Genomic DNA, 27123 nt, shown 5'->3' on the forward strand with positions numbered 1-27123 from the left:
CTTGTCCCTCTTATATCCTGGGACCAACACAGCTACCTCAACACTGCAAATGGATAGATAGATTGATAGTTCTTTTACCTGAATTACAAAAATCACACCCTGGTTAAGTATCTTAATGTGATATAGATAGATTGATTAATCGATCGATCAGTCACTGCTTTGTACTTTTATACAGCACCTTTCATCCAAGCAGTTTATAAACACTTATAAATTCTCACAACAGCTGTTTTTGGTCAGTAAAAATTATTATACCCATTTTATTGATGGGAAACTAAGGAACAGAGAACTTTAAGAGACTTAGCTGAGGTCTGAAAGGACTCAGTGACAGAACCAGACATACATTCAAGCAGCTGTGCCTTCCAGGTGCCTCTGAGCACTAGACTATAACTGTTTAGATTGCAAAAACGGACTCCTTAGTTTAATCAAATGAGTGACACTTCCTTAATCTACCCAGAATTTTTCACAAGATTTGATCTGAGCAGGGATTCGCAGAGTCTATAGGGCCCAATCATACTACAAAGCTACAGTATTATAGCAAGCTGTAATTTTAAACTAGCAAGCCAGCTTTATTGCTGTAACTGTCATTACAAAATGCTTACACAGCATGGGCTTGAAGTCTATGCAATATCTACATGCAGAAGTAATGCATGATAGTACCTAATGTAAAGAATAAGCAATAGAAGTACATGACAGAAATACAGACTATAAATACAGAACAAATAATCATGCAAAATACAGTCAATGTCAGCATTTAAAACTTTCATGTCTGTAACTTTCATGTCTGTAATCGCGTGACCAGAGAGATTGAAGTGTTCTCCGACTGGTTTATGAATGTTATAATTCTTGACATCTGATTTGTGTCCATTTATTCTTTTACGTAGAGACTGTCCAGTTTGACCAATGTACATGGCAGAGGGGCATTGCTGGCACATGATGGCATATATCACATTGGTGGATGTGCAGGTGAACGAGCCTCTGATAGTGTGGCTGATGTGATTAGGCCCTGTGATGGTGTCCCCTGAAAAGATATGTGGGCACAGTTGGCAACGGGCTTTGTTGCAAGGATAGGTTCCTGGGTTAGTGGTTCTGTTGTGTGGTATGTGGTTGTTGGTGAGTATTTGCTTCAGGTTGGGGGGCTGTCTGTAGGCAAGGACTGGCCTGTCTCCCAAGATTTGTGAGAGTGTTGGGTCATCCTTCAGGATAGGTTGTAGATCCTTAATAATGCGTTGCAGATGTTTTAGTTGGGGGCTGAAGGTGATGGCTAGTGGCGTTCTGTTATTTTCTTTGTTAGGCCTGTCCTCTAGTAGGAGACTTCTGGGAACTCTTCTGGCTCTATCAATCTGTTTCTTCACTTCCGCAGGTGGGTATTGTAGTTGTAAGAATGCTTGATAGAGATCTTGTAGGTGTTTGTCTCTGTCTGAGGGTTTGGAGCAAATGCGGTTGTATCGCAGAGCTTGGCTGTAGACGATGGATCGTGTGGTGTGGTCAGGGTGAAAGCTGGAGGCATGTAGGTAGGAATAGCGGTCAGTAGGTTTCCGGTATAGAGTGGTGTTTATGTGACCATCACTTATTAGCACCGTAGTGTCCAAGAAGTGGATCTCTTGTGTGGACTGGACCAGGCTGAGGTTGATGGTGGGATGGAAATTGTTGAAATCATGGTGGAATTCCTCAAGGGCTTCTTTTCCATGGGTCCAGATGATGAAGATGTCATCAATATAGCGCAGGTAGAGTAGGGGCGTTAGGGGACGAGAGCTGAGGAAGCGTTGTTCTAAATCAGCCATAAAAATGTTGGCATCCTTTGGGGCCATGCGGGTACCCATAGCAGTGCCGCTGATCTGAAGGTATACATTGTCCCCAAATGTAAAATAGTTATGGGTAAGGACAAAGTCACAAAGTTCAGCCACCAGGTTTGCCGTGACATTATTGGGGATAGTGTTCTTGACGGCTTGTAGTCCATCTTTGTGTGGAATGTTGGTGTAGAGGGCTTCTACATCCATAGCGGCCAGGATGGTGTTATCAGGAAGATCACCGATGGATTGTAGTTTCCTCAGGAAGTCAGTGGTGTCTCGAAGGTAGCTGGTAGCGTAGGGCCTGAGGAGGGAGTCTACACAGCCAGACAATCCTGCTGTCAGGGTGCCAATGCCTGAGATGATGGGGCGCCCAGGATTTCAAGGTTTATGGATCTTGGGTAGTAGATAGAATATCCCAGGTCAAGGTTCGAGGGGTGTGTCTGTGCGGATTTGATCTTGTGCTTTTTCAGGGAGTTTCTTGAGCAAATGCTGTAGTTTCTTTTGGTAACTCTCAGTGGGATCAGAGGGTAATGGCTTGTAGAAAGTGGTGTTGGAGAACTGCCGAGCAGCCTCTTGTTCATATTCTGACCTATTCATGATGACAACAGCACCTCCTTTGTCAGCCTTTTTGATTATGATGTCAGAATTGTTTCTGAGGCTGTGGATGGCATTGTGTTCTGCACGGCTGAGGTTGTGGGGCAAGTGATGCTGCTTTTCCACAATTTCAGCCCGTGCACGTCGGCGGAAGCACTCTATGTAGAAGTCCAGTCTGCTGTTTTGACCTTCAGGAGGAGTCCACCTAGAATCCTTCTTTTTGTAGTGTTGGTAGGGAGGTCTCTGTGGATTAGTATGTTGTTCAGAGGTATGTTGGAAATATTCCTTGAGTCGGAGCTGTCGAAAATAGGATTCTAGGTCACCACAGAACTGTATCATGTTCGTGGGGGTGGAGGGGCAGAAGGAGAGGCCCCGAGATAGGACACATTCTTCTGCTGGGCTAAGAGTATAGTTGGATAGGTTAACAATATTGCTGGGTGGGTTGAGGGAACCATTGCTGTGGCCCCTTGTGGCATGTAGTAGTTTAGAAAGTTTAGTGTACTTTTTCTTTTGTAGAGAAGCAAAGTGTGTGTTGTAAATGGCTTGTCTAGTTTTAGTAAAGTCCAGCCACGAGGAAGTTTGTGTGGAAGGTTGGTTTTTTATGAGAGTATCCATTTTTGAGAGCTCATTCTTAATCTTTCCCTGTTTGCTGTAGAGGATGTTGATCAGGTGGTTCCGCAGTTTCTTTGAGAGTGTGTGGCACAAGCTGTCAGCATAGTCTGTGTGGTATGTAGATTGTAATGGATTTTTTACGTTCAGTCCTTTTGGTACGATGTCCATCTGTTTGCATTTGGAAAGGAAGATGTCTGTCTGTATCTGTACAAGTTTTTTCATGCAGTTGATAGATTTCCACTCCATACGGCTAAATGCAGTGCCTTGCATAATGACAGGTTTCAGAGTAACAGCCATGTTAGTCTGTATTTGCAAAAAGAAAAGGAGTACTTGTGGCACCTTCGAGACTAACACATTTATTTGAGCACAAGCTTTCGTGAGCTACAGCTCACTTCATTGGATGCATACTGTGGAAAGTGTAGAAGATCTTTTTATATACACACAAAGCATGAAAAAATACCTCCTCCCACCCCACTCTCCTGCTGCTAATAGCTTATCTAAAGTGATCACTGTCCTTACAATGTGTATGATAATCAAGTTGGGTCATTTCCAGCACAAATATGAACAAAAGGCTGCTCGGCAGCTCTCCAACACCACTTTCTACAAGCCATTACCCTCTGATCCCACTGAGAGTTACCAAAAGAAACTACAGCATTTGCTCAAGAAACTCCCTGAAAAAGCACAAGATCAAATCTGCACAGACACACCCCTCGAACCCCGACCTGGGATATTCTATCTACTACCCAAGATCCATAAACCTTGAAATCCTGGGCGCCCCATCATCTCAGGCATTGGCACCCTGACAGTAGGATTGTCCTGTTCAAGTTGCACTGTCAGCAAGATAGATAGATAGATAGATAGATAGATAGATAGATAGATAGATAGATAGATAGATAGATAGATTGTGTAGGACTGATCTCTTAACCCTCCATATGCTTTTGTATAGCAAAGTAGTTCTAGAGTTATTCTCAAGTAGATGACATGTATACTATTTTGATACAAAACAAATAATTTTAAAAATGATTCTGATGCAATAGGTAAGCATTTTCTCAGAAGAACAGAGCTGAAATCATTTGCAGTTTTTTTCTCTATTACAGTTCTTTTCATTTTCAAAATGCTTTTCAAAACATTTCAAATCATTCATTCATTCATTCACTCAGCCCTCTCCTCCTCCCTTTTGAGGTGGATAAGTATTGTTTTGCCCATTTTATATGGATGTAAACTGAGACACAGAGAGGCTAAGCAATTTGCCTCAAGGTTACACAGCAAGCTGGTGGCATAGCCAAGAGTGGATACAGGACTCCCTACTTCCTACTCAAACCACTAGACCACATTCTGTGGTTCATCTTTAATTTCTGACAGTTGAAAATTTAAAAAATATTGAAAAAAATACTTTATTTTAGATCAAACAGGAAGGAGTTAAATGTTAATCAAACTGCTTAATGACGTCTGATATAGTTTGCAATGTAGAGGCAGTATTAAATAGTGGTTAGGGATTGGGGCTGGGAATCAGGACTCCTGGGATCTATTCCTAATGACATCAGCTAATCACAGTGTTATTTTGTACCAGACATAACATTCCTGTGTGCTGATATGAGCACCTCTAAAAGGATATGATGATACATACCTACTGTCCGTGGGTTTTGTGAGCCCAGGGCTGTGTGTAAAGTGTTTTAAGAGTCTCATATGAAAGGTATTATAATAATGCAGGCTGAGATATTCAAACTCACCCAGGAGATTTGGATTTACCTTAATGCAAAGTAGGGCTGGAATTTTCAAATGATCGTAAGTGAGCTAGGTACCTATCTCCCATTGAAAATCAGTGAAACTGGGTGCCTAACTCCATTGGACTTTATTAAAAATCCCAGTCTGGGAGTCCCTGAAGTAGCTTTGAAATTTTCAGCCCTATTAATTTGCTGGGGGTGGGTGGGTGGGTGGTCAAAAGAACCTCAGGATGGCCATAGCTGATCAGACTATATGTTTGTTTTAAAACCTGCTGCCTATTAATTTCATTGGGTGACCCCTGCTTCTTGGGTTATGTGAAGGGGTAAATTACATTTCCTTATTCACATTCTCCACTGTCCCTTCTCCTGCTCCTGTCCATTTGCTTTGCCAAACAGTGATGACATGTTATCTAGCTGACTCAAGATGTTCTCATTATTTTTAATAATTTCTCTTCATCTAGCATTTAAAACAGCTTCCATGTTTGTTTCCAAATATCTGCTAGCAGGAGATGCCTGGGGTAAAATATGTATCCAAATTTCCATCGCTCTCTTCACATCAATGTATGAAATAATTAATGAACCTGCCTTCCTGAACTGACTTTATTAATCTGCAGCTCCGTAAATATGAGTTGTATGGAATTTGGTGAAGGTTATACAAGTCACTGAAGAAAAAGCAGAATACTTTCTTAAACAATGCTGTATTTTAGCCCATACAATTGTATGAGTCTTTGTCCACACACTGTAAAAGGGCAGGCATTTGCACAGGATTGGTAAGTAACTGATCATGATTTCATTCTCCATAACAGCTACATGTAATCAGATTGATTTTAACTTAATTGTTTACAGTAACAATTTGCAATATAAAGATATGACCCTGAGAACTAATTTATGTTCAAGCCAAAGGTAAACACATCAGTAACTGTCATTTGCTTTTCTTGTCTACCATATCCAAATGGGAAAAATAATTTGATGTTTGATCAAGGTCTCCAGAATAGCCACAATCTTGCTGTGCAACTTGCACAACTCCTGTAAAAGTGAGCAGTAGTTTCTTAGTTCTATTAGTCGGTGATCCAGGAAAGCACTTAACATGCACATAACTCTAAGCAACTGTGCAGTCTTTTGACAGCCTGAGATTTTCAGGCTGGGTCTTTCCAGCTTCTAGAGTTAACCCAGACTAACTGGTACCAGTTATGTATGAATCTTACCACCTACCCCTAATTAGCAGAATCCCTCTGTAGAAGAGGCTATATCATTCTATGGACTATCCTCCATTTTGGATTTTCTTTCCAAACCAACCATGATTCAGCAAAGCAGCTGGCAGCAGGTCGATTTCACTTTTTAACTAACATGATCTGGGGTAGAAAGACTTGACAGAGGGTGAAAAGGAGGTGCCAAGTGATAGGATGCAGTATGCCCCTCCCTGTGCCAACCCAGTGCCCCTCTCTCAAATCAGAAAGGAACATAGAGTAAGGGGAGGAAAGTACAAATGTGCCCAAACCTCAACGTTTGGATCCATATGCTGATTCAGACTTTCTCAGAGTTCACAGGAGCTCAGCAGTGAGATTTTGGCTTGGACCCAGCCCTAGAGGGAAAGGAAGTAAGGGAAAGAAATTAATTGTTTGCACCCTATGACAGAGTAATCTCTGCTATGCTGGGAGGCCATTGGCTAACAGGCAGTATTACTAGTATTATCTAAACCTGCATTCTTATCCTGCTTGCTGTCTCTGTGGTTGAGCCGTACTTTAAGCTGTGCTGTATTACTAAAGGGCCTATGCCCTTGGCTAACTTTCTTCTTCAGGTGCTCACCTTGAAGCTGATGTCCTTTCTCTATTGACACAGGCACAGCAGGGGCAGCAGCAGTGTATACTCCCCAACATACTGCAGTCCCAGTGTTCCTCACTGTTGCCCTGGATGGACCATGCCAAGAGGCTGAGAGAGATATTTTGTCTCTATGGCCTACTTGACACTCAGTATCGCTTCTGAGACTGTCAGCCTGGGTGCAATAATACTAATAACAATAATAACTGTATATATTTAGATTGCAGTAAAAGTCTCAAACAGACTGGACCCCATTGCGCTCGGTGGTGCACAGAGCTTACCTTCTAAAAGACAACACAAAAACGTGTATGGGATGAACAAACAGGACAGGCTGGGGTGAGGGAGATGGAGTAACACACATAATAGGATGTGTGCAATTCTTAGCCACTCAGAAGCAGTGCTCACCACTTGCCACCTGCTTAGCCATTATCAGGTTGCAGTTTCCTGACTGCATTATCAAAGAAGGGAGTTTTAAGAAGGGGCATAAGAAGGAGAAGATACTGGATTTGCTATGGGAGCTTCTCATGGAGAAAGTTTGAAAGTTGCTTGTTGGAGAATGGGACAATTGGGGGTAGAGGCTGGCATCCCAGTGGAGTGAAGGTGGGAGATGATGTTGTGATAATAGGTTGTATAGATAGAGTAGATTAAACTGTAGAGGGCTTTGTGGCAATTGTGGCATATGGAGACTTTTTTGATGTGTTGTGGGCATCTGTCCCACTGGATACTGGACTTAGCCAACCATCTCATTTCATAAGAGCTTCCGAACAGCTGTCAGCTGGTAAGCAATTTTGGTCACTTCTGGTCTGTACTGGACTCAAAGACTAAGGTTAAAAAGAATCCATCTCCCATTTCCAGTCTCCTGAGCCACGCCTCTGCACAAAACACAGCCTTTTTAATTTTTGTTTTCCAGATATGCTTACAACTTTCAACATAATTGCCCAAGGCCTGCTCCTTTCTCCTGCCCTCATATCCCACCTCTTCCCTGTTGCTATCTTTTGTTTCCTAAACTCCTACTGCTCTTTGCCCCACCAGTGGTCTGTCTGCAGCTATCAACAATATTTTACCCTGACTGGCCTGCCATATTTATTTAAAAATAAAAGACATATACACACAAAACCTCTAAATTGAATGCTATCAGTTTCTGTTAGTGCATGTGTAAGCTGAAAATGGCCTAGCTATAAGTGAAGTGCTACAGAGAGCCACAGTTAGGTAGGTAGGTAGGTAGGTAGGAGGGAGGGAGAGAGGGAGAAAAGAAAGAAAGAAAGAAAGAAAGAAAGAAAGAAAGAAAGAAAGAAAGAAAGAAAGAAAGAAAGAAAGAAAGAAAGTTTTTCACTGATGTTTCATTTGTAGCTAGTTTGCTTTTGACTTTCATTTTCTATTTAAACATACAAAATTGGGAGCATTAAAAATGAGCTCCCAAATTAGCTTTTTAATAGAAATTGAAAGTTAAAAGGGGGCCGAGTCATGGGGGAAAAGCTATTGAAAATCACAGCCAGGCCACAGCTTGTAGAGGGGAAGCTAGAGCATGAAGGAATGAGAGAGAGGATGACAGCTGGGACGTTTTATAAAAAGATGACATTGTGAATCACAACACAATCATTCAAATCAGTAGAAACCTCACTATCTTGATTCTCCAACTTTCTGCTATGCACTTGCTGGTGGACAAAGATGCAGAGAAACAAACATTTTAAGAGGATATTTTTGATGTCATTTAATAAGGACAGATCCAGGACATCTCACTCTGCTGAAACTTCTTTAGCTGTTGAAGACACTTGGCTTCTGGTCTTAGGTCTTATGTTTCATATTACATGCATCTATTAATATCTCCCTAAAACAACTCCTTTGGTGTCTGGATTCTAAACTTACAGATATCCATCCTCTGTATAACCTTGTCAGCTACCTTGCAAACATTTCATTGTGATTTTTTCAGGGTATAAGCTCACTACTGCAGATGTCAGGTGAGAATAGTTACTGTGAGGTATTCCTGACCTGGTGCTTTAGCAGTGGGTTTCTATTGTTGTGAGTCACCGGGTACTAGACACTGCCAGGACCCGGGACTGGAGGGGCCAATGTTGCAATATGAGGAATCCAGTGCTCCTGGCCTAAATTTTCAAAAGTGATTTGGGTGTCCAAACTGAAGCAACTTAAAGTAGACTTTCAAGCACCCACCCTCTGAAAGTAAATGGCCCCCTTTCAGGTTTCTCAAAATTAACATTAAAAAATGGAGGCACACAAAATCACTAGGCCCCTGTGTGCACTTGTTTCTGCTAAATTCCTTGATTTTTCCTCCTCAGTTCAAGAAAGCAATGGCTCACAAAATTCTTCGGTTTGCTCTTTCTGTTTGGCTTTGCCAGAAGTTATAAAACCCAAGAAGTAGCTGTGTTTTACCAGGCTGCTGCGGGCTCATTCTGAACTCGGTGTGGGCTGTGGGAAAGCTGGATTCTGTTCTAGTCTATTCGGGGCCCTGTGCCGTGTCCATCACTCTGGTGCAGGATGAACTCGCCCCATGCACTGACCCTGCCGAGTGGAGGGAGGGGAAACCGGGGCTTTGCTAGCTGTTTGCGGTGGGAGCCGGGCGGGAGCTGCCAAACCTTGGCTGGAGTTGGGGGGACTGCCGAGGGAAGCGGGGTGGGGGGCAGACCTGACACTCTCCCCAAGCCCCGCTCCTGCCGGCTCTGCAGACGGGGCGCCCGGCGCAGCTCACCTCACTACCGCAGCAAGCAGGGGCTCACATCCTAGGGGGGACGCCCCCGCAAGCCGGGCCAATCCTGAGGGGCAGACCCAGCCCCGCCGGGCCCCCTGGGCGTCCCCCGGCTCCCCGGCGGAGCTGTCCGCCGCGGCGTGGTGCTGAAGGCGGGCTGGCGAGGCTGGGGGGACGGCGCCACCTGCCTGCCGAGAGGCGCCGCCGCGGTGAGCCCGGGCGGCGGAGGGGAGACACCCGAGCCCGGGGGCTGCAGCTGCGCCTGCCCGAGCCCCTGCGCCCCCCGCTCGGCTGGGGTAAGGACCCCACCCCCGGTGCGCACCCGCCGCCCCAGGCCTGCAGCGGCTGGATGGCGGCGCTAGCGCCCGGCGCCCGCCGGAGCTGGAGAGTCCGGCAGGGCAGCGCAGGGCACCACGGCTCCTGCCCGGGGGGGGGGGGGCGGAGGTGGAGAGTCCGGCAGGGCAGCGCAGGGCACCACGGCTCCTGCCCGGGGGGGGGGGGGGCGGAGGTGGAGAGTCCGGCTGGGCAGCGCAGGGCACCACGGCTCCTGCCCGGGGGGGGCCGGAGGTGGAGAGTCCGGCAGGGCAGCGCAGGGCACCACGGCTCCTGCCCGGGGGGGGCCGGAGGTGGAGAGTCCGGCAGGGCAGCGCAGGGCACCACGGCTCCTGCCCGGGGGGGGCCGGAGGTGGAGAGTCCGGCAGGGCAGCGCAGGGCACCACGGCTCCTGCCCGGGGGGGGGGGGGGCGGAGGTGGAGAGTCCGGCTGGGCAGCGCAGGGCACCACGGCTCCTGCCCGGGGGAGGCCGGAGGTGGAGAGGCCGGCAGGGCAGCGCAGGGCACCACGGCTCCTGCCCGGGGGAGGGCGGAGCTGGAGAGTCCGGCAGGGCAGCGCAGGGCACCACGGCTCCTGCCCGGGGGGGGCCGGAGGTGGAGAGTCCGGCAGGGCAGCGCAGGGCACCACGGCTCCTGCCCGGGGGGGGGGGGGGCGGAGGTGGAGAGTCCGGCAGGGCAGCGCAGGGCACCAAGGCTCCTGCCCGGGGGAGGCCGGAGCTGGAGAGTCCGGCAGGGCAGCGCAGGGCACCACGGCTCCTGCCCGGGGGGGGGGGGGGGAGGCCGGAGCTGGAGAGTCCGGCTGGGCAGCGCAGGGCACCAAGGCTCCTGCCCGGGGGGGGGGGGGCGGAGGTGGAGAGTCCGGCAGGGCAGCGCAGGGCACCACGGCTCCTGCCCGGGGGGGGGGGGGGAGGCCGGAGCTGGAGAGTCCGGCTGGGCAGCGCAGGGCACCACGGCTCCTGCCCGGGGGGGGGCCGGAGGTGGAGAGTCCGGCAGGGCAGCGCAGGGCACCACGGCTCCTGCCCGGGGGAGGCCGGAGGTGGAGAGGCCGGCAGGGCAGCGCAGGGCACCAAGGCTCCTGCCCGGGGGAGGCCGGAGCTGGAGAGTCCGGCAGGGCAGCGCAGGGCACCAAGGCTCCTGCCCGGGGGGGGGGGGGGCGGAGGTGGAGAGTCCGGCAGGGCAGCGCAGGGCACCACGGCTCCTGCCCGGGGGGGGGGCGGAGGTGGAGAGTCCGGCAGGGCAGCGCAGGGCACCAAGGCTCCTGCCCGGGGGGGGGGGGGGGGGGCGGAGGTGGAGAGTCCGGCAGGGCAGCGCAGGGCACCACGGCTCCTGCCCGGGGGGGGGCGGAGGTGGAGAGTCCGGCAGGGCAGCGCAGGGCACCAAGGCTCCTGCCCGGGGGGGGGGGGCGGAGGTGGAGAGTCCGGCAGGGCAGCGCAGGGCACCACGGCTCCTGCCCGGGGGGGGGGGGGCGGAGGTGGAGAGTCCGGCAGGGCAGCGCAGGGCACCACGGCTCCTGCCCGGGGCAGGCCGGGTCAGGCGGGGAGGGGACAGCGCTGCCCCCGGGCGCTCTGAAAGGTGGAGACCCGATGCTGGGGCGTCAAGGGCTGCTAGAGAAAGAGCCTTGCGGCCGCCCGCTTCCTTTCCCGGCGCGCCCGGGCGGCTCGCTCTGGCGGCGGCTCTTTGAAGCTTGTGGCGACTGAGCTCCTGACTCCCGGCTTAAGTACCCTCGGCGCCCCCGGGGGAGATGACGCACCATGGCACCGCAGCCGGGCCCCTCTCTCCCATGTATGTATTGGCCCTGCTTTTTGGGGAAGGACCCTAACTCTTGCTGCGGAGCATCACTCACCCGCGTGGCAGGGCAAGAGCGGGTGCTTCTGATGTGGGTGTTTCCATTTGTTAAGAGGGGCGGGGGGCTTCCAAGAAAGAAAGATTTGGCCCCTCTCCCCCACCCTTCCTGAGAGAGGCGATGGAGAGAGAGAGAGTTTATTCTTTCTTCCGAAGAGACCCCTGTGCGGCGGGGCCGGGGAGGGGGACAGGCGGAGCTGGTAACAAACTGGGAAAGCTCGAGCAGGTAACGGTAAAGTTCCTCCACATACTCCCCACCCAGTGCTGGGCACATTAGCATGCAGTGTCAGGACTGGTGTGTATTCAGTGACTCCATTTGCTGGTGTCTCTCTGTTAGATCACACCGCCTCTCTCCAGCATCTTGCTTTACAGCCTGCTTCTCTGGGTCTCAGAGAGGGAGGGAGGGAGGGGAACTCCAGGCTCAGTCCATCATCCCTGCTACATCCAAGAGAGCGGATTCTTCAGCATCTGGGTACCATTTCCAGCTTGACCAGACAGCAAGAGCAAAGCTGGAGTTGAAGGACAAGCAAAAAAAAAAGAGAACCCCCCCCCGCCCCACAGAAATAAGCTTGGGGGAGAGGGAGGGAGACAGAGACTCACTCAACCTCAGCAATAACAAGGGAGACGCTGTTTAGTCGTTTCTATCTACTTCCCCAGGGCTGATTATACTTTCTGATTACTCCTGCCTGCATTTAGAGAGAGATTTGAGAGGCAGACAGCACAATTCACCCTTTATCCTGAGGATTGGTTTCCCAACGCCCCCTAGATCTAGCCCTGCATTTTGGGGATGAGAGTTTCTTCCCTTGCAAGGTAAGGCATTGCTGTGATCCAGCAAGATGGGGCTTTTCGTTGCGTCGGGGGTGGAAGGGTAGAAGTTTCCATGCGTTTATTCTAAGCCTGTTGCTGTAGCTTTCCATGCTTTTGCTGTAAATCTCTCGCTGACTGATCAGTTGCAAACATTAGCGGTTTCAGAGTACCAGCCGTGTTAGTCTGTATCCACAGAAAGAACAGGAGTACTTGTGGCACTTTAGAGACTAACAAATTTATTTGAGCATAAGCTTTCGTGAGGTGCCACAAGTACTCCTTTTCTTTTTGCAAACATTAGCGGGTAGTTTTATTATTTGAGAGGTGGGAGGGGAGTACACAGGCGAAAGAAGATGCTGAAGCTTTGACTGGCATATTTTGCATTTTAAATGAAAGATCTTTGCTGCTTAAGCCTGACCCACATAAAGGATTAAAAAAAAAGGGGGGGGGGAGACAGTGTGCCAAGTGTCATTTCTCTCCTCTTAGCTCCCATTATCCCAGTCTCATCCTGAATCTCACAGCTTATCATTTTGTTAAAGTTATCCGGATCGGCTTGTGCCATAGAAAACACCAGGAGATTGTGTGGGTTTTTAACACAAGAATGTCCAGAGGCATCTAATAAGGTTGACATTGCTGGCAGCAGTTAATAAGATGAAAAACCATTGGTTATTCCCTCCCCTCCCTTTGGGTGACAAGAAATAAACTTGTTCTACAAAATTATCTTCCAATGCATTATTGATCCAAGAGTGCTGCTGGTTTGGTGTTTTGATATTAGAATAAAATCATCCAGTAAAGCTAGCCGTAACTCAAATGATCTGGGAGAGATAGATCAGCAACCTGGGAGTCTTGGAGAAAAGGTCATTTTAGAGAATGAAAGAGGCTTTGCTTGCAGTTTTGTTTATACAGTTTGGGTGGCAGGGTAGTTACTTAGGGAAAAAAACAGTCTGGGTGCTTCTATGATGTTGACATTTAATTAAGTCAAAAGAGCCAAATCCTTTTATCTTATACACAAGCTTTTCTAAATACCACAAGCGGGCTACTGAGCCTTTACTAACTAGTTTCTTTCAAATTATACATGAAAATTTGCTGCAGAAGAATTGAAATACATGTATAAATACACAAACATGTGCATGTGCTTACTTATGTATAAACAATGTACAATACGTACCTGCTTATATATTGGTTTATTTTTACTTTTAAAATAGTGTGGCTTGTGCAAATTATTTCCACCAGCCCATTGCTTGCTATTATAGGCACTGAAGTATTTCCATTAGAACCTCAGGTTAGTTTACAGCAAGATGAAGGTGCTAATAAATGCGATGTTTTATATCTTATCACTATGGACTTAGCCTGCACAGTTCACAAGCCCAAATAAAACCTCTCTCTCCTGTTTACTCACTGACGGTATTGTTGACTGAAGATCTGAGACAAAAAGAAGCCATTCCTCAGTGATGAAAATACTTCACCTTCCCATAAACGTCTCACATCACCTCATTTACACAAACTCACTCAAAAGTTAGCCACAAAACAACTTTTGTTTTTGCATTTTTAAAAAGGACTCCACCACTCTGTGTGTGTGCGTGTGTGTATATCTATATCTATATCTGGACTAAGACACAGAGCTACTTCGCTACTGACATAATACAACTGAGAAGTAAACCCTGAGCACATAGAAGTTCCTAATGTAAGTCCAATCTGCTGAAGAGGCCCCTGAGATATGGTAACTGAGTAATGAACCTTTATGGACAGATACTCAGCCACCTCTTGTGTTTTAATTTCTTGGCCATTTCAGATAGTGGCAGTTTAAAATTTCTCCATAAACACAATCAGCCTGGAAGGACTTTTTAAAAATAATACAAAAAGTTTAACTTTTGTAAGCTATTAATGAGTTATGGTGTCTTAAAGCTATTTAAGCACTTATAATGCCTTTGGCTGCAAAGTGAGGTGAGCTGGAACTTGCACCCAGGGATCTATAACGTATGTGTGAGGTTTGTAAGGAGATGCCCCACTGGACTTGAGAGAAACTCAGGCTTCCAAGCCCTGTTACTGCAAAAATCCAGGGGTGTTCCATACTTTTCCAGTAGGATGACCTCAGTGTCAATAAGACCTTTTTTAGTTAAAATAATACAGAGAAGGGGTCTGTATTGCTTAGGGGATGGGTAAGGGGAGATGTAGACTAGATCTTCTTGTTGCTTATCCACCATTTAACCCAACTGGATAATGAGTAAAGTTGTTACCATCCCATGGCACTGTACCAGCTTAGAAAGGCTTTGGTAGCCTTGGTGGCCCCTCCGTAGTTTTAGTTTTCCATCACAAAATCCACCACTGCCCTCAGTGGAAAGTGGCAGCTTTGGTGGATAGGTCCAGCCTAGCCCTTAGAAGTGGTCTCTGCAGTTGAGGATTGCAGCACATCTAAAGCAATGTGAATGAAGTTTATACTGTTATGCTCTGCCTGTTCTGGAGATAAACAAAAGGACGTTCTACAGAACTAAATTCACTTTTTAGAATAAGAGAGCAAAACACCGCATCGCAATGCTGAGCAAACACTGCATAATAAAATAGTGTGGGATATGGGTTCTCATGCCACTACTGTACTGACAGCATCCTTCTGGGAGCAGCATCACGACAGTTTATTCTACCAACCCTAATTATAAAACTTCTGCTGGCATGAGTAGGATGCTTGTCCCAGGGATTTCAATTGTCCTTAGAAACAAAACTGTACAGCAAGATGGTTTGTATTAAAATGATGGATGTTAATGCTTACTACACAAAAAAAGCATCTTTGGGAGCAGTTTAGTCAGAATCAATCTGTGGTGAAACCACTACTGTTTTTCATTCAGTATTTTGATGACCTGTTGAGATCAATAATGCCACAGCCCCAGTAACTGGAATGGAACTATTCATAGAATTAAGATGCTTCTTAGTGTAATAATTTACTATGGAAGCTTCCAGGGCTTACCCCAGTGGCCACTGAAGTCAATGTGGGTCTTTCCATTGACTTAACAGACTTTAGGTAGGTCCCCTAGTACTGCTTCTATGATGTGACACCTGTCACCAAATATTTGTAGGGTAGTGTTAGAAACATTAAGGAAGTGAAACCATAGACAAATGACAAAAAAAGGTTGAATAAAGCAAAAGGCCTGACTACAGAAAAGAACAAGAAAATTCAGGGCTAGATTCTAAGTTGTTATAAATCAGTGTAGCTGCATTGGCTTTAGTAGAGCTATGCCAATTTACAACAGCAGAGTATTCCAAACTCTGAGATCTTTTCCCTCCATTAGATGGGCCTCTAATAATTGCAATTATAGTGAATGCACTCCACCCTTTGGTTAAAAGACTTTTGCCTTTGTTAGACAGACAGTCAAGGTAACATTCTGGTAAAAGAAAGATGACAAGGTTTTGTTTGGATGCTTCATCCAGTTTGCTCTTCTCTTCCTTGATCAGACACAGTTAATAGTTTAACCCTTAGTGGGCTCCTTTTCACATACCCCACCACAGACATACCTCTGAAGCTCAGACATCCTGAACAATACAGGGCATGGGCCTTGGGAGCAGAGTTTGAATTTTCCTCTTGCTCATTGGAGTAGTGCAATATTTCACTACCGTAAAGCCTGTCTCAAGCAACCACTCATGGGACCATCAAACAATCTGTAGCCTAGCAGAGGTTTCTAACTAAGGGTTAATAAAATTGTACTGAAAACCATGGAAGATTTAAATTTGTTTTTTGAGATGCGGGTTACTAACTGGCATAGTTCTTCATGAAAGTTTCACTGTAGTTTGAGGGTTGTTTATTGCTTAACAGGAGTCCGACTTGATCTATCTAGGGTTTTTAGTAATAAGTAATTCCACTGGGTGAACTCCCAGGATTTTTCATCAGAGTCCCCAATTCTTTCGTGGCAGCTGTAAACAGAGAGATGAACATATAATGATTACACCTGTGGAATCATGGATTAGTCTGGTTTGTAAGGAAACAAATTAAATTGTTTATGCTAATTTAAAGAAGAATCATTTGCAATTCAAAAATTTAAAATCTATAATAATGCCATAACCTTCCCTCATTAAAAGATGCACATGATCGATGATTATTCTTCTAAAATGGAAGGCTATAACAGCTTAGTTTCTCAGTTGTCATAAAGCTCCTATGTTCTTATCCAGGTTGTCCTGATATTGTCTTTTAGAAAAAAAAAATAATGAAGGCAAAGCATCCCCCATTGACTGTTTTTATATTATATTTTTAGATGGAATTGATCTGACTCCAGACTCCTTTTAGAAGCTGAAGAATAGTCTTCTCCCACACCGAGGCCTGGAGCCATCATGGCGGCGGGCGTAGCAGCATGGTTGCCCTTTGCCAGGGCAGCTGCCATAGGATGGATGCCAGTGGCCAACTGCCCTATGCCATTGGCCCCAACTGAGAAAAACAAGAGGCAGGATGAGCTGATCATTCTGAACGTGAGTGGGAGGCGCTTCCAGACCTGGAGGACTACACTGGAGAGGTATCCGGACACGCTCCTGGGCAGCACTGAGAAAGAGTTCTTCTTCAATGAAGACACCAAGGAATACTTTTTCGACCGGGATCCTGAAGTCTTTAGGTGCATCTTAAACTTTTACAGAACTGGCAAGCTGCATTACCCAAGGTACGAGTGCATTTCTGCCTATGATGAGGAGCTTGCCTTCTATGGGATCCTACCTGAAATCATTGGGGACTGCTGCTATGAAGAGTACAAAGACAGGAAGCGGGAAAATGTTGAGCGGCTGATGGATGACAATGACTCAGAGAACAACCAAGAAGGTTCCATGCCATCTTTGAACCTCCGGCAGACCATGTGGCGAGCCTTTGAGAACCCCCACACCAGCACCTTAGCCTTAGTGTTCTACTACGTCACTGGCTTCTTTATTGCCGTCTCAGTGATCACTAATGTGGTGGAAACCGTTCCATGTGGCACAGTGCCTGGGAACAAGGAGCTTCCATGTGGGGAGAGGTACGCCGTGGCTTTCTTCTGCTTGGACACAGCTTGCGTTATGATTTTCACTGTTGAGTACCTTATGAGGCTCTTTGCAGCCCCGAGTCGCTACAGGTTCATGAGGAGTGTCATGAGCATCATCGATGTGGTGGCCATCATGCCCTATTACATTGGCTTGGTGATGACTAACAACGAGGACGTCAGCGGAGCCTTTGTGACATTAAGGGTTTTCAGGGTTTTCAGGATTTTCAAGTTCTCCCGCCATTCCCAAGGCTTAAGAATCCTGGGCTACACTCTGAAGAGCTGTGCCTCGGAGCTTGGCTTTCTTCTCTTTTCCCTCACTATGGCAATCATCATCTTTGCTACTGTGATGTTTTATGCAGAGAAAGGGTCTTCAGCCAGCAAATTCACCAGCATACCAGCTTCTTTTTGGTACACTATTGTAACCATGACAACCCTTGGGTAAGTGTTGCATTTTCTTGTGTCGGTCAATAGACAAACGCACAGTGGTTGCTGAAGTTTGGTTACTTTGTGAGGTTACATATTGGTTTCTTTGGTATTTGCTCCAGAGGCTTCGGGAGCTATTATGGGCCTGATTCTCCTCTCCCAGGCATATCCTGTCTGCATTTACACCTGTGCAAAGTGGTTGCAAAACACCACAAGCACTTATACCCACCTTGCAAATATTTTGCACAGGGGCAAAGTCGGGCACAAGAAGCAAGGCTGTGGAGAATCAGGCCCTGATATTGTCTGGTAGCTTTTCACACCTACTCTGCATTCTCTCTGCAGAGATGTATGTAACAACACAAGGTGCAAAGCAGTTGAGAACTAGGACCTATATTTTTATTCAGACACATATTTGACCAACTTGAAGGTTTACACAAAATCATTGGGATTTTGTCGTTTTGCAAAATTAAGATTTACTATAATGTATCTGACTGCTTGCAAATGGGCATTACAAGTTTGCTAACTCAAGCAGGCATTACAGATAATCGCCTTACTGAAGGTATTCAGTGATCATTCTACAGGATATGGTTTGTTGTTAACTGAACAGGAAATGGCCCTCTTTGTGTCTACTTGTGAGATTAATAATCGTAAAAATAATGCTGTAGCAGTTGCAATATTTGAAGAGATCAGACAGACAGGTGCAAAATTGATAGGACACGCGTGGGAAATATAGCCTGGAGGAATCTTCCTCATATTTAATTTCTCTCCTGTTGATATTACAGCTGTTTCTGCTAAGGTTATAGATTTGTGTTTCTGGTGTTTAGAACTGAAACCTTCATAAAGGGAAATGAATAGCCAAATCCTCTCTGACAGGATTATACCAAATAAAGTAAGCTTTTGAGGTTGCTGCTTCCAGGGGCTAGAATTGCATAAACTAAAGCAATCTTTTTTTCATAATTCACACTCATATGCTGAGTTTACATGTACTTAGGGAGGTTTCCTACTAGAAAATTCAGAGTTTTTAATATTTGGCCTTAGAGAATTCTCTCTTATAGTTTGGTGACCAGATTTCCCACTGAACGGCTTTTGCTTTTAAACACTTCCCTATGCCTATTACGTCCAAACAAACAATAGCACTTTTAAATTATTATTATAATTCAGCTGTCAGGAAAGCACATAGCATGAGGCAATTGTAAACTCTGGACTTTTTTTTGCAAAGTAAAGAATGTAAAACATATCTGCAAACAGAATGATGCCAGAAGAACTGAAGTAGACTTTTCCCCCTTTCTTGAGCATCACTGTAGTCTATCGGTACATCTACACTGAACTCCCGGGGAGCGATTGCAGCTTGTGGAGATGTACCCGAGCTGGCTCTAGTCTCCTTACCCAGGTACTGGAGCAGTGAAGCCAGGGCAGCCTGAGTTCCACTGAGGGCTATACAAGTCCACCCTGAACTCCAAGTAATTGCTCAGATAGCTAGCCCATGCTGATGTCTGTGCTGCTACATCTTCATGGCTCTTCACAAGTTACCCCAGCTAGCTTTACCCTTGGCATGTCGACAAGTGGCAGTCATACCCCTCAGGCCAAAATTTCAAACTTGGGTGACAAAAGTTTGGCACCTCAATCCATTCTTAGGCATCTAAATAAAAGTGGCTTTATTTTCAAAGGTTCTGAGAATCTTTCCCCCATTGATTTCAATGAAATAAGATGTCCAATTTATACACCTAAATAGAGGTTTAGGAGCTCAACTTTCAGCTCCCAATTTTTAAATGATGGCCCTTTATATTCTATTCTCTAGAATTTTTTATACTGTGCTCTTCACCATACTATCAGAGTGTCTTCCAGTAGTGCATTAAACAAGATGACGAATATCAGTCATTTATTTCTTCTCTCATCCTGTTCCCATGAGAATCGTGTGCAGTGGGGTGTTTTGCTTTGGTATTTTTAAAATTACACAGACACATATCTGTTTAGTTGCCAAATACTGTGCATTTCTTTGACTTTGCCTTCCCTAGCACAAACTACTTCATACAATGTACAGATAAGGCTCCATAGTACAATTAGTTCTTTGTTCATCGGAATGAAATGGCCTCTTGCCTGTAACTCCTTTTCTTTCTGCATATAATGATAGTCAAAACAGACTGTTTCTGAATACTTTAAAGTGTTCTCAGTATATACTAATCATAGACATTATAGCTGAATGAGTGCTTTAAACTGACAAGAATAAAAAAAAAATCACAGAGATTGAAATGGAACTTCGTAAGTTTTAGAGGGAGAGATCTATTTAAGCTACAGGAGCTGTGTGTAAAATATTACACAAGAGAAAGCAAACCTCTAGTATCATTGTTTTTTGTGTGGATTTGAATTGAACTAGTTTGTGCTAGCATAAACTGTTAGCTAGATTACTGTGATCTAGTTTTTAAAGAGTTATGTAATTTTATGAGATCAAAACACTGGATGACGTCTTGAGGACAGAAGCCTGTGCTCTCACCCCATCTATCATCATCTTGTTTATAACGTGACTAACTGGTATCTAAGATCCAACCACCTCTGTTGCTCTACAATTGCTTGCCTTAGTCTTGTGCCAGAGAGTAGCTCAAAGAGCAACTTTCACCTAAGACGCACTCTGCAGGACTCCTTCTGGACCAGCTTCAGAAAAGCACCCTTGGGGGAGCAGGTCTTTAGGGCACCGTTCAAGTCTCAGCTTGCAAGATGCCTGCACAACAAGGTCCGGAATAAGACAAGGCCCATTGGACATGTCCACTCCACTTTCTGGCCAGCGGATGGCAGGCACAACTATTGCAACACATCTGTGAATGTTACTACATGCACACAAAGCGAAGTTAGAGATGAATTCTTGGGTTTCTGCTCATTCCTACCTTCCACACTGTAACTTTGACTGAGATTATCTATCACAGCTCCCCCTCCTCTGATAAAAGCAGAAGGGAGCTCCCGCTCCTCTCCGTTGCTTGGGGTACAATGCGGCCCCACCGTGCCCCCTTGTTTTTGGATGCCGTAGTGAGGGCCCTCTGGTTTCAGTCTGCTTTAACCACTGGAAACAGAGTCAGTGTCATGTTCTGCTGGCACTTCATAAATGAACCTCAGATTGCTGCTACTTTGACATAATGTCTAGTTATGCAATGCTTCCTTGTAAAAAAAGTCACCAACTTCTCAGTTTAGGTACCTAACTTGGGGTCCCAAATTCCATTCAGCACCCAAGTATGCAAATTAAGCTATGAGATAAATGCTATTAAGATTGAATGATGTTGATAATGCGCATTCTGTACAGATTGCAGGCTGTTCTAAGTTGTGTCTGGCTACTAGAGCCATTCCAAAAGCCATGTATTGTAGAGATGTGGGGTACCCAAGCCATGTCCCCACATTGTCCATATTCTCTATTCCACTTGGGAATCCATCTATATTGAGGTGTACATCTGGAAGATTTAAGACAGCTCATATAGGCATCTTTCTGCCTCTCCCCTTAAGACACCCAAAGATGAAAGACACAGGTTCTTGGTTTGAGTTCTTGAAGTTAAAAAATGATTAGGCTATTTAGACACAAGATCATCATCATAAGAATGGCCAGACTGGGTCAGACCAATGGTCCATCTAGCCCAGTATCCTGTCTGACAAAAAACAAAAAACAAACAAACAATGAGGAGTCCTTGTGGCACCTTCAAGACTAAAATTTATTTGGGCATAATCTTTTGTGGGCTTTTGAGCACGAAAGATTATGCTCAAATAAATTTGTTAGTCTCTAAGGTGCCACAAGGACTCCTCGTTCTTTTTGCTGATACAGACTAACATGGCTACCACTATGAAACCTGTTTTCTGACAGTGGCCAATGCCAGGTGCTCTAGAGAGAATGAACAGAACAGGGAATCAAATGACCCATCCCCTGTCGCCCATTGCCAGCTTCTGGCAAACAGAGGCTAGAGACACCATCCCTACCCATTCTGTCTAATGGCCATGGATTTTTAAGGCATTGCAGGAAGGGACATGGAGAAATTGCTTCTTTGTTCTTTTTTTCTATTTACAATTTATTTATTTTTATTTCTTGCCTCACACTCCCCCATTGCTGCAGCTGAACAGTGCTAAGCCTCTCCGAGGATCTCTCTTTCCCAGGTGCACTGAAGTTAGGAGTCATTTGGCTCAGCTGGGAAGGAATGGTTACTAATTAGTGTATTTGCAATTCCCTACCTGACTGATGTCGCCAAAAATCCCAGTCAAAATATCTAGTGTGTGGCATATGCCAGCATTTTGCCCACATAAGTGATGTGCCAGTTAGCTGCTTGCCTCTGAACAGTGCTCAGAGCTTTTATAAAGCATTCTAAAATTTGCTCAGTTGCATTTAAAATTCTAATTAGCATTTGAAATCAGTTTTGACCAGAAGAAATCATGTTTAAGAAAAGAATTCGCAAAGAAAAAATCTTTTTGCCCATTTAATCCAGGTAATGGAGTAATTTCGCAATCTTGGAAACTCATTGTTAACAGATTGGTTTATAAAACTGAATTTAGAATGCACAAGATAACTGCTCATATTAGTAAAACATTCAACTATAAGCTTGCTTTAGATGAATAGGAAAGTTTATTTAAAAAACAAATCAACCAAGCCAGGCTTTGAAAAGCATTAACATATGTTCTTGTTGACTAGCATTAATACTCCTGAAGAAAGCTAGATCAGATCCTCAACTGATGTAAATCAAAGTAGTTCCATGGAAGCCAAAGCTACCCCGCTTTACACCTGCTAGGACCTTGCACCTCCTTTTAGCCCTTGGTAATGAATAAAGACTGTCTTGTTTTGTTTTTAGAAATCACATCCTTCCCCCACCTCCATCCCCATAATGATGGCTGTTAAATTCGCAGGCCTGATTCTCTGCTCTGCAACACCAGTTTTATGTTTGTGTGACTCCATTGACTTTGACAGAGTGCTGAGGATTTGGCCCCCCAAAGTAAGTTTGAGAGTGTAACTTTTTAATTTTCTGGCTGCTGCTACTGAATGCTTCATGTGCACGACACTCACCATGAAGTTGTCTCACAGGGCTTAAGGGCAGAAGAGACCCAAAGTCTCATTTAATTGGACCTCCTGTCTGCCACAGGCCACCACCACCACCCCCCACACACCAAGCACAGCCACCAGAATTAGAGCCAAGCATCACAGCCCTTGGAAGACAACTATTGTATGCCCCAGGCAGAGAACAGGAGGCACCAAGGTGCACCAATGCCCACGGCTCCTGTAGAAACAAGGAACTGATTTGGTCAAATAGACCTAGATGATCCTAGCAAGTGACTTGCACTGCATGCTGTAGAGGGAGATGAACCATCTCCCACCCTGCAAAGCCCCTGCCAATGCAGCCTAGGGGGAAATTCCTTCCTGGCCCCAAATTTAGTGATCAGACTGAGGGGGTGAGCAAGACCCACCTGCTAAGGTCCTGAGAGATACTTCTCAGTGCCACCTCAGAGCACTGGCCTGTCCAGTGTACCATGTCCCACTGTGGCCATCTCAAGCTTCAGAGGAAGGAGATAAAAAGGATTACATTTGTGTGTGGCGGGGGGGGGGGAATCCCTTCCTGACCACGGCAGGTGACTGGCTGATGCTCCATCATAAACCTAATCAGATGGTTTACCCCACAACTCCCATTGGGAAACTGTTCCAGAGCTTAACTCCTCCAATGGTTAGAAACGGTCTTCTAATTTCCAGCCTACATGTATTCATTCTGGGTACCTCCAGGCAATATGTTCCTGCTGTGATGGTTGCCTTTCCTAGGTGCATCCAACAGAATCCACCAGTTGTATTACTGAACTTTTAACTCTGGATACAAAGCTTATTCATGAAATAAAAGGGAGTTTTCTGTTGATTGCACTGAACTTTGGATCAGATCCTGGGGGTTTTGTAGGTGTCAATGGGGGTTTCCCTTGAAAACCATAGAAGGGGTAGGATGTTAATGCTAATAAATCTCCAGTGGGGTCACTGCAGAACTACACTGGCCCATAAGGAAATACACATGATAAAAATAAACCAAAAAAATGTGGTCTCATTGCCGGGGCACTAAGTGAAATAGAATAAATAGTACTTTTGGTGGTATTATTTCTGAATCAAATGCTAGAGTTTTGAGAAATCCAGGATGACTTGCATGTTTCTTTGGATACCAAGTGTATCCGTCTTTTTGGATTCAACAGCAGTTTGCATGCAGCAGGGAAGAAAACAAAAGGAATCAAATTATACTGACCCTGCATCCCTCAGCTGTGCTCATCAGCCCTGGTTTAAGAGAGGCTGTTTTTAATTTAGCATGATTTTAATTTTGCTCAGGAGGTTTTGTAATGAAAGTGTTATTCTTGGGTGCATCTTAAATCAATCTGAATTATGGAAACAACTATTCAGAATTAATTCCAAGTCAGCTACCCACTTCATGCAGAAACTCTCTACAGACAGCCGACAGCAACATCACCCTTTTCCCACCCTTTTGTCAAACATCATTAAAATAAATAGTTTTGCTACAACACTGCCTTTTCTATATGAGATGCTGACCTAGACCATCCACCTCAACAATGGCAGCACAGCTCAATCAATGCTGCAGGAACACTTCTGGCCCCTTAGTATTAATATCTGGTGACAAGCCTCTTCTTCAGTTCTTGGCTAGCTGGCTTGAACATTGCAGTGCAATATTCAGGCAGTTTAATTGTTATAAATGGTGTTTTGTGTTATCAACATTTACTTTTAAGTAGCATTCGCAAAAAGAAAAGGAGTACTTGTGGCACCTTAGAGACTAACCAATTTATTTATTAAAAGTAGCATTTTCATTTTTGATTGGAGACAGACACTGCGGGTAGAGTACCATTCCTAGTTGATGTATTTAAATACATCAGAGCAATTTTTAGCCAAAACAGTCTTCTTTTCAAGTTAAGTTGGTTTTTAGCAGCTGCTCAGTGAATACAGCAATTTTTCAAATGCAGAGATCCTGGATGTGCAAAACTGTTCTTATGTCAATCCATTTGGATCCAACTGGATACATTGAGTGATTAGTTTCTACTGAAAAGTTAAATGACTAATTGTATCAGGCCTCTCTGAAAATCCTAAGCATGGTGGGAGAGAAGATCTGGATGACTACCGCCTAATACTCTGTGAACAAAATGAATTTGCTTCAGTTGTGGTCTTTTAATATTTTCCTTTCATTAACATTCAAGTGGATCCTCAGAAACCAAATTCTCAAATGATAAGCACAAGGATTCATGCCAGAAGTACTTGTGTAATGATTTAGAGCTCAATTTTACAAGTTGCTGAGCATTCATGGCTACCAGTGAGGATATTCACATGCTTATGGAGGAGAAGCATGATGGGGTACAAGGAATAGCCAGCATGGATTTGTCAAAAACAAATATCAAACCAACCTAATTTCCTTTTTTGACAGAGTTACTTGCTTAGTGGTCAAGAGGGGGAAGCAGTAATCAAGATATTTGTTGATTATAGTAAGGCTTGTGGTACAGTCCCAAATAGCATTCTCATAAGCAAACTAGGGAAATGTGGTCTAGATGAAGTTAGTGCACTGCTGATTGAAAGACCATATTCAAAGAGTAGTAATCAATGGTTTGCTGTCCAAGTAGGAGGGTGCATCTGGTGGAGTCCCATAGGGTTCCGTCCTGGATCCGGTACTGTTCAATTTTTTTCCCCCATTAGTGACTTGGATAATGGAGTGGAAAGTATGTCTATAAAATGTGCAGATGACACCAAGAGGGGTGGAGTTGCAAGCACTTTGGGGGACAGGATTAGAATTCAAAACAACCTAAGAAACTGGAGAGTTGCCCTGAATCAAAGACAAGTGCAAAGTCCTTCACGTTGGAAGGGGAAAAAAAATCAGTTGAGTAACTACAAAATGGGAAATAACTGGCTAAGTGGTAGTGCTGCTAAAGGATCTGGGGCACACAGTGGATCACAAAATGCATGAGTCAATGGGATGCAGTTCTGAAAAAGGCTCGTCTACCAAAAGGCATATTGTATGGAAGGCATGGGAGGTAATTATCCTACTTTGCTTGGCACTGGTGAAGACTCACCTGGAGTACTGTGTCCAATTCTGGTGCCACAGTTTAGGAAAGATGGACAAAATCGAGATGAGCAACAAAAATAAGTCAGGTTTTCTAAACTTTTTGTGAAAAAAAATGGTAAAAACTGGGCATCTTTAGTCTTGAGAAAAGGCTGGCTAATCACTAAATTTGGGATCAGGAAGGAATTTTCCCCTTACATCACATTGGAAGGGACTTTGTCGGCAGGAGACTGAGTAGTCTTCAAATACATGAAGGGATGTTATAAAGACGACGGCATTCAATTGTCCTCCACATCCACTGATGGTAGGACAAGTCATAATGGGCTTAATCTGCAGCAAGGAAGATTTAGGTTAAATATTAGAAAACCCTTTCTAAGGAGAGAGAAGCTCCAGAACAGGCGTCCAAGGGAAGTTGCTGAATCCCCATCGCTGGAGGTTTTTAAGAACAGATTGGAAAGACACCTGTCAGGAATTATCTAGGTTTACTTGGCCCTGAGCCAATGCAGTGGGCTGGACTTGATGACCTCTTGCAGTCCCTTCCAGCCCTACACTTCTATGATTCTGTGCTTAAAGCTAAGCACGTGCTCAAAGTATGTTGCTAGATTGTGTCCGGAGTGCTCAGCACATTTCAAGACTGAGCCCCTAAATCTGGGAACGGAGCAAGAGCATGGAATTTGTCTGAAAAAAGTGACCAGCAAATAATGCAACTTGAATTTTGCATGCCAGGTGCCTAATACTGACCTTCCAGTTATCAATCCAGAAAGGGGAAAAAAAGACTTAATTTATGGAAAAAAATTGAATAAATTGGAGGAAATTACTACCTTATCAGAAAATCTACAGGCAAAAATGAGATTTAATCAGATAAGTTTACACGAAGCAAATTTGCTCAGCAATATGGGAAACTGAGTTCTTATGGTTCAATATCCTCTGCTTCTTCTTAAACATTATGGATGGTATCTTCAAAAGCAGTCAGTATTGGCCTCGCTTTGCTTTCAGAGTTTCACCACTCACCTCAATGCTGAGAATTAAAAAAAAAAAAGTCTACCCTCTTGCTGCTTAGGGATGCATTACTGTTTTGCTGCTTTAAGAAGCATCAGCACCCATGGGGATTCTCCAAAATTTCAAGAAGTTGAGCTGTTCAACATTTTGAAATTCATGACAAATGTTTTGCTGAATGCAAAGTGGGCTCTTGGAAGATTTTTGGTTTGGAAAAGGAACCTATTAGATTTTCAATTTACTTGCCCCTCCTCCCTCTCAACTCCAATTTTCAGAGTAACAGCCGTGTTAGTCTGTATTCGCAAAAAGAAAAGGAGTACTTGTGGCACCTTAGAGACTAACCAATAAATTGGTTAGTCTCTAAGGTGCCACAAGTACTCCTTAACTCCAATTTTGTCTTACCAAAAATGGGACCAGATTCCTTAGGGGATTAAAAATGGGATACAGCTTTTCACCTTAGTGT

General features: G+C 45.0%; 2 protein-coding genes across 10 annotated transcripts in view; one reads left to right on the forward strand and one right to left on the reverse strand.

Annotated features, from left to right (window-relative positions):
* The window catches only part of LOC125625217 (uncharacterized), a 182107-nt gene extending 172729 nt beyond the window's left edge, over window positions 1–9378 (reverse strand). For 2 of the 4 annotated variants that reach the window (XM_048827011.2, XM_048827012.2), the window contains exons 1-3: window positions 9243–9378; window positions 6219–6302; window positions 246–3299 (exon numbers count right to left, since the gene is read on the reverse strand). In XM_048827011.2, coding sequence (XP_048682968.1) covers window positions 618–1997 — 1380 coding nt within the window. In that variant the 5' untranslated portion in view covers window positions 1998–3299; window positions 6219–6302; window positions 9243–9378 and the 3' untranslated portion in view covers window positions 246–617. Of the gene's footprint in view, window positions 1–245; window positions 3404–6218; window positions 6303–9242 lie in introns of those variants that run through there. The other 2 variants (XM_075121934.1, XR_007353494.2) reach the window with 2 other exon arrangements.
* A 67-nt stretch (window positions 9379–9445) lies between these two features.
* The window catches only part of KCND3 (potassium voltage-gated channel subfamily D member 3), a 225329-nt gene continuing 207651 nt past the window's right edge, over window positions 9446–27123 (forward strand). For 2 of the 6 annotated variants that reach the window (XM_048826364.2, XM_048826366.2), the window contains exons 1-2: window positions 11660–12223; window positions 16456–17640. In XM_048826364.2, coding sequence (XP_048682321.1) covers window positions 16532–17640 — 1109 coding nt within the window. In that variant the 5' untranslated portion in view covers window positions 11660–12223; window positions 16456–16531. Of the gene's footprint in view, window positions 9536–11055; window positions 11354–11384; window positions 11640–11659; window positions 12224–16455; window positions 17641–27123 lie in introns of those variants that run through there. The other 4 variants (XM_075121931.1, XM_075121930.1, XM_075121932.1 and 1 more) reach the window with 4 other exon arrangements.

This window comes from Caretta caretta, chromosome 21 (genome assembly GCF_965140235.1).
Source record: "Caretta caretta isolate rCarCar2 chromosome 21, rCarCar1.hap1, whole genome shotgun sequence".
Lineage (NCBI taxonomy): Eukaryota > Metazoa > Chordata > Testudines > Cheloniidae > Caretta > Caretta caretta.